At 34.3% G+C, this 15,558-nt stretch overlaps 1 protein-coding gene across 1 annotated transcript in view; it reads left to right on the plus strand.

Moving 5' to 3' along the window:
• The window catches only part of Spata6 (spermatogenesis associated 6), a 126,387-nt gene continuing 110,829 nt past the window's right edge, over positions 1–15,558 (plus strand). Inside the window, exon 1 of the mRNA XM_048816309.1 lies at positions 1–1,939. Within this exon, the coding sequence (XP_048672266.1) occupies positions 1,829–1,939 (111 nt within the window). The 5' untranslated portion in view covers positions 1–1,828. The remainder of the gene's footprint in view (positions 1,940–15,558) is intronic.

Genomic DNA, 15,558 nt, shown 5'->3' on the forward strand with positions numbered 1-15,558 from the left:
AGCAGCTGACTCACATTTGCCTCCCTCCCATCACCTCTGAGAGCCCGGAATCCCTCAAAGTCTCCCTCACCCTCCGGTTGGTTCATCGCTGGGGAGCAGTACCCCCACGTCACCTCGGCCCTCCACCACCTAGAACACCCTCCCACTCCCAACAACGCCGAGGCCTTGACGCCCACCTCAGTTTTTCTTGTTTTATCCCAGCTTCCAGTTGGGTTGCTTTCAAATAATTTCCGAACTCTCCAGAGTTCCTCACTTTCCTCCAACTTTCAGTGAGTTGGGAGCGGTGGTGTTCTTTTCAAATGCTTCTCTGCTTCTCCTATTCGCTTAGTGAGAAAGTATTACTGTCCCTTGTCCCGGGCCTGGGGTGCGTGTGGCATTTCCTCCCAAATTGCTGCAGGCACACCCTTTTAGACAGGGTTGCAGGCTTCCCGTTAGTGACGACGGGGGCCTTTATTCTCAGTCATAGGGCGGATTCCCCATGTCCAATAAGCGAAATGCGGCATTGTAACACAAAGTGCCTTGCTGTCTCCTCCTGGGGCCACACCCGAGAAACCCAACTCCTCAGAAATTAGTTCAGGCCTCTGGAGTCTCCAGACTCCCGACTTTGCGAGGAATCCCTTCTCATCCTCCCAATTGTTTCACAAAAGTCTCTTTAGCTTTTAGAAGGGAACTCCTCATTCTCCAAACTTGCAATGCCACCACCCAGTCATCTCCAGACTTACTGAAAAGTACCTTTCCCCCAGCCTCCTGTGGCAATCCAGCTGAGGCAGACAGCCTCCATGTATGAGAAAACTTCATCCAATTTGATAGCTGCAGATCCTTCCAAGGGTTTTTAAATTCCTTCCCTTGCATTTGCTAGAGAACCTTCTAATTTTCCTCTTTAGACAAAGCTCAAACCTATTTTTTCTAGAGGAAATCCTCCCAAGAGCCCTTCACTCCCCTCTCTAGTTCTGTAGATACAGACCTTTAAACAGTTTGGAACAAATTCCATTTCTTCTCCTTCTTACTTAAATATTCACCACCACTTCCCTGGGTGCTGCCCCAGGGGCCCATCTGCAGTTCCTTCCTGCATGCCCTACAGGCAGTTTTTTCTTCACTTAACCTGAGCTTCAAGATGCCTCTCTTTCTTCCATATCCTTCTTCACTTTGAATGAGGTTGCTGCTGCAGGGATCTTAAAGCTGCAGAAAAGTCACAGAACTGTTTTAGATCTTTTGTTTGGTCTTTAAAAAAGAAGCTTGGGTGGGGCAAAATAGGAAGGAAATTTCTGGGGCTTTTGTTTTCTGTTCAAGCTTGCAGCAGGTTTACTCTGAAACTATCATTAGCATTATATGTTTGCATCTTCAGCTGATTATTTATTTTTTGTAAAGTAAGTAGTTTAGCAGCAGAATACATGAAGCTTCTTAAACCTCTTGTTCTGGGCAGTTAGTAAAACTCAATAGATTTTGTTATTGGCTGCTTCTTCCCCACTTTGTAACCAATGGATTTAGCAGCCTGGGCATACAGCTGTCTGACAGGCTAGCTGCCACTTCACTCAATTGCCAATACAAACTTGCTAAGAGGAAGTACTCTGCTGCAACTGACTATTGCCCGAAGGTGTCAGAAAAAATACATTTTATCTCACTATTTTGACTTTTCTGTATTAGTTGTACCACAGAAAATAAATAATGTATATTGGAGCTTTGTTATTCATCAAAGCTAAAGAAAACTATGTAAGTGAAAATATTCTTATTTTAAAAAATAAACATTTGAGCTACAGAATTTTATAGTTCTAAGAAGTCTTTGCATGTAGTCCTTTTTACAGGTGAGAAAATCAAGGCTAAATTGCTTATGCAGGGTTGCACAACTATTTTAGGGGCAGATCTGCAACAATTTCTTTCCAGTAGAAGCCTTTTAAATATTGCTGATTCTCAGAAGGAGCAAAAGACTATTAGCAATCATGTAAGTTAAACAAGTTTGATTAATTTGACTTTTATTATATAGAGGAATCATATGACTAGAGATATTTTAAACATCTTTATGATTACAGTTTTTCTTTTTTCAATTTATTTTTTATATTTACATGACAAAAAGGTCAGAACTATAAAATGATATACTGAGGGAAGTTTTATTTCCAGTCTCTCTGTCTCATATCTGATAAAAGGTAACCACTTTCATTGTTTGTAGTATAAACAGATATACACATACTCCCCCTTTTCTTAACTTTCCTTCTATTCTTAGATAATAGGCAGTATATTACATAAACTATTCTTTATGTTGATTTTTTTGTCTTCATTTAATATATCTTGGAGATCACCCTATATCTATGAAAATTGATCTTTCTCCCAAGTTTTTAAGTGAAAATTTTCAGACCTGGAGTTGGAAGAATCGTTCAATGAATAACTTGTATCCCATGACCTATATACATTTATTTGATTTCACTGTATATATGCATAAAAATAAAATATTTCTTGCTGAAAATTTCAAAGCAAATTGTTGTCATCATGATGCCCCACTCTTAGATACTGCAATATTATCACACAAATGACAATTAATGATAATTTCCTAATATCTAATCCATGTTCAGGTTTTCTGTATTGTCAAAAGAATAACTTTATAGTGAATTTTTTCAAACTAAGATCCAAAGCTTACATGTGAATTTGACAATGTGTTAGGTCTTTATTAATCATTTTAATACAGAGCAGTTCTATTTTTTTCCTTTTCCATGATGTTTCTCTTTTTATTTACAGTGAATTTAGATATATTCATGCATTTGAGATTTAGAACCCTTCCATCACACCACAAAATTCCCTCATGCTCCTCTCAAGCCACATGAAAAAAGAACTACTATTCTGATTTCTTTTACTCTAGATTAGTTTGCCAGTTCTTGAACTTAGTAGTTGAAGTGTGTAGTTTTCAGTATTTTGTATCTGCCCAGCATGGTTTTGAGGTTCAACTATGTTATGTGTATCTGTGATTTGTTCCTCTGAATTGTATTCTCTTGAATGTGTACATTAACTCATTCTTTTTTAATGGACAAATAAAAATGGACATATTCAGTGTTCAAAATGATGTTTTCATGGATATATACATTGTGAAATGATTAAAGATAATTAGAATACCCATCGTCTCACATACTTTTTTTGTATGTCATCTTAAATAGATCTTAAGATCTATTTTCTTTGGATTTTTAAAGTATATAATCCATTATTGTTAACTATAATCCTGTGTTATGAAATATACAATATATCTTCAGAGCTTATTTACCTTAACAGAAACTTTGCACCCCAACATCTCCTCATTTCCTATACTACTTACCAGACCCTGACAACCACCATTCTACACTCTGCTCTTATGAGTTTGAATGTTTTTAAATTCTGTGTATAAATGAAATAATGCACTGATTGTTTTTCTGTACCTGGCTTATTTTATTTAGCATACAATTATTTAGTCCTTTAGATTTATGCATATTGTTGCAAATGACAGGATCTCCTTTTTTTTAAAAGGTTCAACAGTGTGTCAGGCAAAAAATATATGCCACATTTTAAAAAATCCATTCATCCACTGGTGGAAAATTAGGCTGATTCTGCATCTTGACTATTGGAAATAACGCAGCAATAAATTTCCTTTCAAAGGAAATGATTTGATTTCCTTTGGATACATAGAGAGAAGTAGGTTTGCAAGATCATATGGTAGTTCTATTTTTAATTATTTGAAGAAGCCCCATATGGTTTTTTGTAATGGCTATACTAATTTATATTTCCACCAACCCAATGCAAGGGTTTCCTTTTCTCCACACTCTTTGCCATAAGCATTTTGTTCTTCATTGCTATCTTTTGTCTTTTTGATAATAGCCATTCTAACTGTGAGGTGATATCTTAGTGTGGTTTTGATTTGCATTTCTTTGATTAGAGATGGGAGCACCTTTTAATATGCCTGTTGGCCATTTGTATGTCTTTCTTTTGAGAAATGTCTATTCAGGCCCTTTACCCATTTTTAAATCAGGTTTTTGTGTTCTTGCTATTGAGTTCTTTTGATCCATGTGTGCTTTGGAATGGACTCTTCATCAGATATAGGATTTGGAAATACTTTTTCCATTCCAGAGGTTGTCTCTTTACTCAGTTGATTGCTTCCTTTGTTGTGAAGAAGCTTTTTAGTTTGATGCTATCCATTGTATTTGAGTTGTTTCCAGGTTGCAATTGTCATGGATAAAGCTACTCTGAGCATTCATTCTTGTAAAAATCTTTTTATGGACATTATCTTTTGAAGAGACAAGGCTCAGATATAGAATATCTCATATTGTGTTAGTGCCTGATTTTTTTTTTCTTTTGTGGTTAAATACAACTTTTTCCCAATTCCTATAAATTGGGAAGTTAAATGTTCTGTTTCTTCTTGTCTGTTGCAAGTGTAGCACTCCACTAACCTTTCTCCCTTACGTGTTTTGTTGCTGTTGATATTATCTTACATTAGTAGTAATCTCATATTGTAATATGTGTTATAATATCTAATATGAGAGCAGTGAATATGAAAGGTTTGGATGTATTATGCAACATTTTGTGTTGCTGAACAGAACCACCTGACTTGAGGGAAAATATGTTGCTGGGAGAAAAGTGTGACTTTTCTCAATGAATCTTTAGAGAATAATAAGATATGCCAAGTAATTTGTTTTTTAAGAGCATCAAAAGAATTATATTTCCCAATGTCAGATCAGGCTGGGCAGGCAGCGACCAAAGAGGCAGATTTAAAAGGGCCGCTGAACAGGCTTTATTGAGATATCACTCCTGGGTGGAACTAGATCAGACCCACAGAGGGGACAGGGGAAGGGTCTGAGGAGAAACCTCCTGGAAGCTTGACCGGACTAGACTTTTATGGGGCTTACAGCAGGAAGGGAAAGGCTTGGGACAGGAAAAGGTGTCTCTAGGGTCCCTTGCCCCCTTGGAGTTGGTCAGGGGAGTTGGCTGAACTCCAGGAGTGGCCAGGGGGTCCTGCTGATTGACAGGCGTTAGTCAGGCGATCTGGCTGATTGACAGGCGTTTCTGCCCACAGGCATCTGATTGATGTTCAAAGCAGCCAGGGCTGCTTTGTTCTAAGTTGCCACTAAGTCGCCACCAAGTCGCTGCCACCAACCTAACACCCAACACTTAACATTTTTTTCAATAAATATTTTTAATATTTGAAATATATTATCTTTCATTGGAAGAAGTACTTTTTTGCTGCTTTCTCTCTTTACCTTGTTGCTCCTTTTATTTAGGGTATCAGTTTCTCTGAGATTATTTGGGAAAATAGAAGGGATAAATGGAAGTAAAGCTCAATGCCAATGCTGAGGCAGTGAAACCATTCCATTTTCTATGCTATATATGAGTGTCAGTTTGGAGTTAAATAATTCCTTCCTTCCTTCCTTCCTTACTTCCTTCTTTACCACATTATCTAACTCAAATTAATGATAGCATTGAGGCAAATAGACAGGGGTCCTCTTCCGTCACTACTCTTCTGAACACTTGTTCATCTTTATGATCCTTACTCAGGATACTGTGCAGTAGTGTCTCAATCACAGTCATGCTATATAGTTGGTGGCAAATTTTCCTGGAATGTAGATTTAGAAACTTTTTAAATTATAAAATACTTAGGATTTACATAAAAAATATAAATACTGAACACTATGGCTTACCCGAATTTAACAATGATGCATTTTATGTTCGGTGCACGTTTTTGTTTTTAAGAAATAAAATTCACAGATATAATTGAGGCTTCTTTTATACCTCTTTCTGACCCCATTTTCCTTTCTCCCTTCCTAGAGTTAGGGTATAACCAAATATTCTGAAGTTGGAGCATTTTGTTCTTCATTCAGGCTATTGTACTTTTACTACATATTTGTGTGTCTATATACTATCATTCCTATTGTTTTGTTTGTTTAAAAATTTTCCACCAACAGTTTCTTACTGTAGGCACCTGGCTTTTTCTACTTTGTTATTTTTGGGATTTGTCAGCATTGATTTTTGCAGATCTAGTTCATTTTTGTTCTCCTATGATAGATAGTGTGTGTGTGTGTGTGTGTGTGTGTGTGTGTGTATGTGGTACTGGGGATTGAATCCAGGGGTGCTATGCCACTAAGATACATCCCCAGAACTTTTCAACTTTTTTAAAGTTTGAGACAGGATCTTGCTAAGTGCCAAGGCTGGTCTCTAACTTGCAACCCTCCTCAGTCTCCCAAATTGCTGGGATTCTAGGCATGCATCTCTGCACCTGTTTCTATTGATTGGCTTTAAATACCAGTAATTTCCCCTTTTTTATTTTACAATGTTCCAGTGAGTGTATTTGTAAGTATCTCCTAGTGTCCATATTGGTTGTTCTCAAGGGTGTATATGTGCTGTTGGGAGCATTTTAGACATTTATTGACACCCATTGTTTGTCACAGTGCTTGGGAAGTCCTATTAGTATTAATTGTATTGTATTATGCATGACTTGGTTTCCCTCTTAATACAGTAGTCTCCCCTTATTGGCAGAAGATATGTTCTAAGACCCCCATTGGATGCCTGAAATTGCAGATAGTACCAAACCCTATAATCGAATGTCTTTTCAATCTTAACTAAACCCTTATCATGGACTGTGTCTGGAGCTTTTGCAGTTTGAACTGCAACTACAAAACTAGAACAAATTTCTTTTTCCTTCTTCACAATTTTACAGATAAAAGATTTATTCTTACCATGGATATTAGCAACCTTAGCAGACAATTTTGTTCTTATTGAGTCAGGAACTTTTACCTTTTCATTTAAAGAAATTACATTATGGCTTTTCTTTGGCATATTTGAATTGCTGGAGTCATTATTAAGTAAAATAAAAGTTGCTGGAACACAAGCACTCTTTGTTTCAATTTGATAACCAAGATGGCTACTAATTGGTTGATAGTGTATACAGCATGGATACTGTAGACAAAGGAATGAATCATATCCCAGGTTGGATGGGTCATGACAGCATGATATTTCATTATGCTACTCAGAATGGCAACAATTTAAAAACTATGCATTGTTCATTTCTGGAATTTTCCATTTAATCTTTTTGGACTGGATTAAACAGGGATAACTGTAACCACAGAAAGCGAAAACACAAATGGAGGGGATACTGTATGTAGACGAGAAAATGTTTTTAATTATTAGAGATGGATAATATAATAATCCAATTTTTTAGGTATAACTAGTCATTTAAATTTTTTAAAGAAGAGTTTTAAAATATAGTAAAAATTTTCAGAAATTGCCATGTAAATTGAGGAAGTTTTGTACTTTGCTTTATTTGAAACTCTGTTAAAACTACTTTTTTTTTTTTTTTTGTAAAATACAGCACCAGTGTTTGTCCTGCTTGTTTGAGTTGCCAGTATGTGTCATTTATATTCCATATTTGAAACTCAATTTCACATGGATTTTATGTAGATAACAAATATACATTTCAACTTGGTCCTGCCCTAGCATTTACATGTATTTATTTTTTTGTTATGTGTGTAGATAGGGTTACAAAATAGTTGTTATAAAAGGAGTGTTTTGGTTCTTTTTGAATGCAGACCCAATTCTCATAAGGAGTAGATGTAGAAATGAAATCTTAGGGTATTATATTAGTTCTAGGACTTGTGAAAAATCGGTGTCTTCAAACAACAGAAATTTATTCTCTAAAATTGCTGGAAGCCAGAGAGCAGAGTAAACATGTCAGCAGGGCACAGCTCCCTCTGAAGAGAGTAGCAGAGAAGGATTCTCTTGCCTTTTCTAGCTTGCTTCTTACATATTCCTTGGATTGTGGCTACATACCTCCAGTCTCTGGTCCTAGTAATTTATTTTTCTGTGACTAGCCAGAAGTCACATCTTCTGCTCTTGAGAAATGTGGGAGTTTTTTTTTTTTTTTTTCTTTTTTTCTTCTTCTTGCTGAATATGTTTGGACATTAAACCTCTATTGGTTATATGCAATATAATTTTCAAAAAAATCTTACAGCTAAGGGCTAGGGTTGTGGCTTAGTGGTGCCTAGCAAATGTGAGGCACTAGGTATGATCCTCAGCATCACATAAATATAAATAAATTTTAAAAAGGTATTGTGCCATCTATAACTAAAAGTATTAAAAAAATCTTACAGCTGAAGCTTATTTTTCTCCTTTGTTTTTGTTTTATTTTAGTAATACTCTTGTTTCATTTTGTCATTTTTTTGTTGCTGGTAAATAAAGCGTGTAGGTTTTTTTAAAAAATTAGCATATTTATTTTAATTAACAAATAAAAATTACCTTTATCTATTGTGTACTGTTTATTTAGTTTTTTCTTTTTGGTAATGCAGATTGAACTCAGGAGCACTCAACCCCAGAACCACATCCCCAGCCCTACTGTGTTTTTTATTTAGAGACAGGGTCTCACTGAGTTGTTTAGCACCTTGCTTTTGCTGAGGCTGGCTTTGAACTTGCGATCTTCCTGCTGCAGCCTCCCCAGCTGCTGTGGGATTACAGGTGTGCACCACTGTACCAGGCTTAATTTTTTTAAATTAATATTAATATATTCAGAAAGTACACAAATCCTTAGTGCATAATCACTAAGAATTAGAATATTATCAGCAACTCAGATTACCCCATTGGGATTTCACCTTCTCAGCTACTCTGCCTATCTTCCTTCCTGTCCTCCTTCCATCACAGTATACTCAGAACTTTTGAAGTGTATTGGCTTGCCCACTCTATATTTACCTATTTATATAAACTCTTTTATGTCTAATTTCTTTGTAAAAACCCATCCATGTGATTTTTGTGAAGTGCAATAGTAATTTTAATCCCCTTATATGAATATACCATCCTTTATTTATCCATTCTATTGTTGATGGACATTTTCATTGGTTGCAGTTGGGGATATTATAAATTATGCTCCCATGAAAGTTTTTATTACATCTTTGGGCATCTTTGTTGCATGTTTTTTATTTTAATTTTGGATTCAGCAACATTGCTAATATTTCACATTCATTCTAATAGTTACCTCGATTTTTATGTGAAAAATCATGTTCTCTGCAAATACATATAGTTTTGCCTTCTCTTATATAATCCTTTTCTTTTTCTTTGTCCTTACTTATGCCATTGCGTATTATCTTCAATATTATGTTAAATAATAGGGAAAACAGTTGGCATCTTTGTGGTTTTTTTAAATTTTTTTTTCATTGTAGATGAACACAATATCTTTATTATTTATTTTCATGTGGTGCTGAGGATCGAACCCAGTGCCTCACATGTGCAAGGCAAGTGCTCTACCACTGAGATACAGCCCCAGCCCTGTGGTTTTTTTTTTTTTTTTCTTTTTTTTTCTGACTTTAAATTATACTTCTGAAGTTTTTAACCAGAAACTTATGGGGTTACTGATAATGAACCACATTTTTTTTATATCTCTGATATTTCATATGTAGTTCAACATAATATAATATTGAGTGCCAGGTTTTCATGAATTGAGTTAATATAATACCTCTTATTTTCTAATTACAAAAATATCTTGAGTGCTGAATTATTTTGAATATATTTCAATCTAATGAAATATTACTTTCATTTTTTTGTAAAAAAAAAAGAACACTTTTTGATGTCAGACACTTTCCATTTTCTTTCATAAATTCTTTTTTTAGCTTTTCACTGTTTAAAACACTGGATTTAATTGGCTTTTTAAGAATTTTAGGCTTGGGCTGGGGTTGTGGCTCAGCAGTAGAGCGCTTGCCTAGCACATGCGAGGCCCTGGGTTCGATCCTCAGCACCACATAAAAAAATAAAATAAAGATATTGTGTCCATCTACAACTAAAAAATAAAATATTTAAAAAATTTAGGCTCTTTTGTTTATGTTTATAGATGAGATTTTCATTTTTGAGTCTTGTACTTATTTATAAAGTTTTATTTAAATATTTCAGACATAAACTTATAAAGAGTAACATGAATACCCATATACCTTCTTACCAGTTTTAAGAAGCAAAACATTACAGATGAAGGTGAAGCCTCTTGTATATCTCTTCCTAATAAAATTGTCCTTCGTCCTTTTATGCAATCACTGTTCTAAGTTTTGTATTTGTCCTTCCTCTGCATTTCTTAATATTTGCCTCATAGTAATATCTGCTTGAAGGCCCTTGATTTACTTCCAAGTGCTGCTTAATTAGCACCACAAAAGTAGTGATAGTACTGTTTTAAAATTATTTGGCACTGCATAGTTTATAATTTTTATTGTAATTTCTACTGTACTATATAAGCTATTTAAGCATTTATGTCAATCCCTACGTGCATAGTTTGTGTGTACACATGTGCTCCTATTCTACCTCCCCAATACTAATTATATAGCTGTACACCTACGTAGACACATACATGTCATCTTTTATTGTGGTATTTTAATAATTGCATTTGGGTAGTGTATTAGTGTCCTGAGAAACAGAACCAATAGGGTATAGATAGTTTATTATGGAAATTTCCTCACTTGATATGGAGGCGGAGTATTCCCATAATACATATTCTTACAACTAGGTGGTATAATTCAGTTCGAGTGCAAAGGCCTGAGAACCTGAAGAGCCAGTAGTATAAGTCTCGGAGTTCAAAAGGGTGTAATATGACTGTCCCAGCTCAAGGAGAACAAAGCTTCCCTTTTTGCTCTTTTTGTTCTGTCCTGATCCACAACAGATTGATGCCTGCCCACATTGGTGAGGGCAGCTTCTCTTTACACAGTCTGTTGATTCAAATACTAAGGTATTCTGGAAACACCTCACAGGCACACCCAGAAATAGTATTTTACCAGCTGAGTCTTTTTTATCTCAGACAAGCACATGTAAAAAACCATGACAGTAGTGAAAAATGGTCTGCATGATACTATTTTTTATTTCCATTCATCTGAATACCTTCTAATTGTTATAAATACTATATACTTGAAAATAATATGTAGTGTCATTTGTTCTGTCATCATCACATCAAGCTTATTTACTCTGAAATACCTTTAATTTCATATGAAATACTTTTGCTTGTATATCTACCAGTTTTTAATGGAGATATCTTAAAACCTGTACTATGGTAATATATTTGCACTTTATCTTTGATGTATTCCAGTATACTGTGATATATAGATATATAGATTTAGTTCCATTCTTTTTCCACTGAGTGTATACTTTCCATCTGAGAATTTATGGGTTTCTTTAGCTCTGAAAATTCTTGGTTATTATACCTTTAAATAGTGTTTCTGCTGTTCTCTCTTAGCTTTTCTTCTAACAGTGCCACTAGGTATGTGTTGGAACTTTTATCTGTTCCCTGGGTCTTAAGTGCATTCTGTGTGTGTGTGTGTGTGTGTGTGTGTGTGTGTGTGTGTGAGAGAGAGAGAGAGAGAGAGAGAGAGAGAGAGAGAGATGTTTATGTTCGTATCTTCTAGTTTTTTAGAGGATTCTTCAGTATTAAATTCTTATTTATTAATTCAAAAATTTAAATCCTTCATTGGATTTTTAACTTTATTAACCTAATTTTCCAAGATTCTCATTTTGTCTTTTAAAAAATGTACTAATTCTTTTTATTTCACCTGTTCTAATTTCAATTTTTTTGTCTTTGAAATATTTCAGATTGTGAAATGAAAACATTAGTTTTCATTTGAAGTAAATTTGTCTACTGTCAATTTTGTTGGTTTGCTTAGTACTTGTGATGACACTGCAATTATAAATCAATTTTGGGAGAATTGATATCTTAACAATATTTAGTTTTTTAATTCATAAACCTGTTATATATATTTCCATTTATTTAGATTTTCATCTTCTTTCAGTAATGTTTCTAGTTTCAGTGTGCATGTTTTATACATACTTGGTTAAATTTATATCTAAATTGTTCATGATTTTGATCCTTTTACTACTGGTATTTTAAAAAATTTTAAAATTGTTTTTGCCAGATATAAAATTGATTTTTGTATATGATCCTATGACTTCACCTTCCTTCTTTATTTTTTCAGGTAGCATATTTATATAGACCACAAGTGTGTTGTCTGAAAATATATAATTTTGCTTCTTCATGTTTAATCAGTATGTCTTTTATCACTAAAATACTTTTTTTTTTTTCCTTTTTCCCTGGCTAGAACTTACATTGTGGAATAGAGGTATTGAGAGTGGCCAACTTAGTCTTATGCTGATATTAGGAAATAAACATTCAGTCTTTCAACATTAAATATGCTTGATGGCAGACTTAGGCTTTGTCACTGATAATGTTTTATCAGTTGAAGAAATTGTCTTCAGTTCCTGGTTTCCTGTAAACTTTTATCATGAATGTGGCTTATATTTTGTCAAGTCCTTCCTGCAGAAGAAAAAAATTGAAGTGAATTTCTAAAATTGTACACTACAATATACCTTTTAGAAGTGAATTAATTACATCATACCATATTGATATTTTGTCTTTTCATTTTTATGTGGTTGGAAGTATTTTCTAAATTGTCTTATAATTTCTTCTTGGAACCATGAGTGATTTAGTATTGCATTGTTTAATTTCTAAATATTTAGGGCTTTTTTCAGATATTTTTATATTATTGATATCTAATTTAATTGCATTGTGGTTAAAAAATATACATTGTATGATTTTAGTCTTTTCATGTTTATTGAGGTTTTTTTTATAGCCACAATATCATCTATCATAGTGAGTGCTTTTCTGTGAACTTGGAAAAAAATGTGGATCATTCTGTTGTTGGATGACGTATTGTAAATGACAATTAGGGCAAATTACTGAATGTTGTTGTTTATATCTTCTATGTCTTTAATGATTGTTTGATTGCTTATTTTATCAATTACTGAGCAAGAAGTACTTAAATTTAATTGTGTAATTTTTTGCTTCATTTACTTTAATACTTTGTGATTAGGTGCTTATAGAATTAATTTTGTTATGTGTTATCAATCAAATTTTTAATCCAATCACAAATGTTCCACTTTCTGCTTGGTAATATTTTTCTTTCTGATATCTACTTTATATCTGATTGCCTCTCCAGCTTTCTTCTGATTAGTGATTTTACAGTATACCTTTTTTATCATTTTACTTTTTTTATTTGAGATATAATGCAAATGGCATATAATAAGGTATATAGTTCAGTAAATTTATTGTATTTTCAAAGTTGTTCAATAATTGATACTAATTCCACAACTTTTCATCCCCTAATAAGGAAATCTTGAATCATTAACTTTTCCATTTTCCCCTGAATACAACTGATATTGTTCAGATTTGACTATTCTGTACATTTCTATAAATAGAAACAAATAATATGCAACATTGTGTCTGACTTCTTTTACTAAGCACAACATTTATACATGTTGTGGCATATATCAGTTCTTTTTTCATTTTTATGGTTAAATAATATTCCATTGTGTGGATACACCACATTTTGCCTATCCATTCATTAGTTGATGAATAGTTAGGTTATGTTTACTTTTTTGATATTGTGAATAATGCTGCCATACCTGCGAATACCTTTTTGTGTGGACCTGTGCTTTCAATGCTATTGGGTGTATACCCAGGAGTGGATTTGCTGGATTTTATGGTAACTCTGTTTAATTTTTTTGAGGAACTGTCAAACATTTTTCCATAGTGGCTGCACCATTTTATGTTTTTATCAGTGATATATGAGAATTCCATTTTTTGTTTTTTTGTTTATATTTTTATTTTAGCCATCCTACTAAATGGGAAGCAATATCTCATTGTGGTTTTGATTTGTGTTTTTCTAATGACAATTAATATTGACTGATTGAACATGTTTTCATTGCTTATTGGCCATGTGTTTGTAGATATGTTTCTCTATTTTTTTCTCGTGCTTTGGGAGCTTCTGTAAATGCATATATGTTTATAACCTTATGTCATCTTGATATTTGTCTTACATGTGTTTTTAATTGTTACATAATTATAAGCCGTCTTTGTCTCTAGTAACAATCTCTGTTTTAATGTATTTTGTCTGATATTTGTAATCACTGGAGCTTGAGTCGGTTAAAGCTTGTATTATACTACATTTCCTCTAAACTCTTATTACAAACCCATTTGCATCTTTGAATCTCAAGTGTGTCTCATGTAACAGCATGGAGTGAGACAATAGTTTTTTTTTTTTTTTGAAAACACACACACACACACATATTAACAATGTGCAAAAGAGAAACATCAAAGTAACGTGATTTCTCATTAGCCCAAATAATTCAAAAACTTATACTCATTTTTTTCTATAGAGATGGCATAGTATATGGAATTCTAGGGAAACAGTAACTTTTAGGAGAAATCATTGGGTTTATGAAGACTATTCAATGGCCTGGGACAAATTCTGTTTTGCACTTAGAACAGACTATAATTGATAGGACAGTGCTATGTAACAAACACAGTCTAGGTGTGTTGACAGATCAGTCTTCCTGTGATGTGAGTCAGTGAAAAGAGAGAAGGAGGTAAAGGTGACTGTTTCTTTGGTAGATTTGGATGTTGGGCTGATAAGAGAAATTTGTGGAAAGCTTTTCCCTATACTCAGTGGGGCAGATACAAAGGAAGGTCAGTTTGACCTTGAGTCAGAGGCAGGTTCTAATGTCTTTTAGTTTCCATTAGATAAAATTGTTCACCATGCCCAAAATGCCATACTCTTGTTGTCTTATTCTCTGGGTCTCAACAGTAGTCTTTTGTGTCATTTTTTTGTTGTTTCACTCAGCCTAATGTTTTGAAATCTAGCCATGTTGTGTTTATCTCTAGTTTTTCCTTATTGCTAGAAAGTACTCCCTATTATGAAAATCATTACAATATATGTAACCTTTGGTGTCTAGCTTCTTTTCTCCTCTTTGTGTAGAAAAAAGTCAAAGGAAGAAGAACTGAAACTTAGAGAGTAAACTGGAGATTACAAAACGAGATAGAGGTGATGTATGCTCAGGTCTCCTTAGCAGCCCAAATGGACTACTTTGTAGGCCCTAGGATCATCTGTGGAGACCTTAAAAGGGGGGTATATATACGCTGAGTTGGAATGAGGGTGCCACATGGTTTATATAAATTAGGGCCACAGGGTAGATGCTGATGGGGGATTTGAGCCATGTGTACACATTTCTTTGAGAGGGACTGGTCTTTCCTCCATCCCTAGATAACTGCTAATGTTGAGCTGCTTATTTTTGCTGAATATGACTACATTTTGTTTTGTTGAGCTTTATTCTGAAGTTCACTTTTGAGGTCATTTTTTTTTTTAAGGCTGGGTTCTGGGTCTGGGTTATTGGATAAGATATTTAAATCTTCCAGTTGTTTCTCAGTGAACATAGTTCCTTTCCTTTGTGAGTGCTTCTGGTGCTTGCCTTTAGGAAGGATCTCGGAGCCTGACATCTTTTAATCCAGATGTACATGTTCCTTTGTTAAGATCCAGGGTTAAGAAGCTGTATGATTGTTTGTTTGTTTGGTATTGGGGATTTAACTCAGGGGCATGCCCACTGAGCTATATTCCTAGTCCCTCTTCTGTTTTGTTTTGAGACAGGGTTTCACTAAGTTGCTTAGGGCCTCCCTAAATTGCAATTCTCTTGCCTTAGTCCCCTGAGTCCTTGGGATTACAGGTTATGTATCACCTCACCCAGCTGGATGATAGTTTTTAATCAAGTCTGCTT

Source organism: Marmota marmota, unplaced genomic scaffold, assembly GCF_001458135.2.
Source record: "Marmota marmota marmota unplaced genomic scaffold, marMar, whole genome shotgun sequence".
Taxonomy (NCBI): domain Eukaryota; kingdom Metazoa; phylum Chordata; class Mammalia; order Rodentia; family Sciuridae; genus Marmota; species Marmota marmota.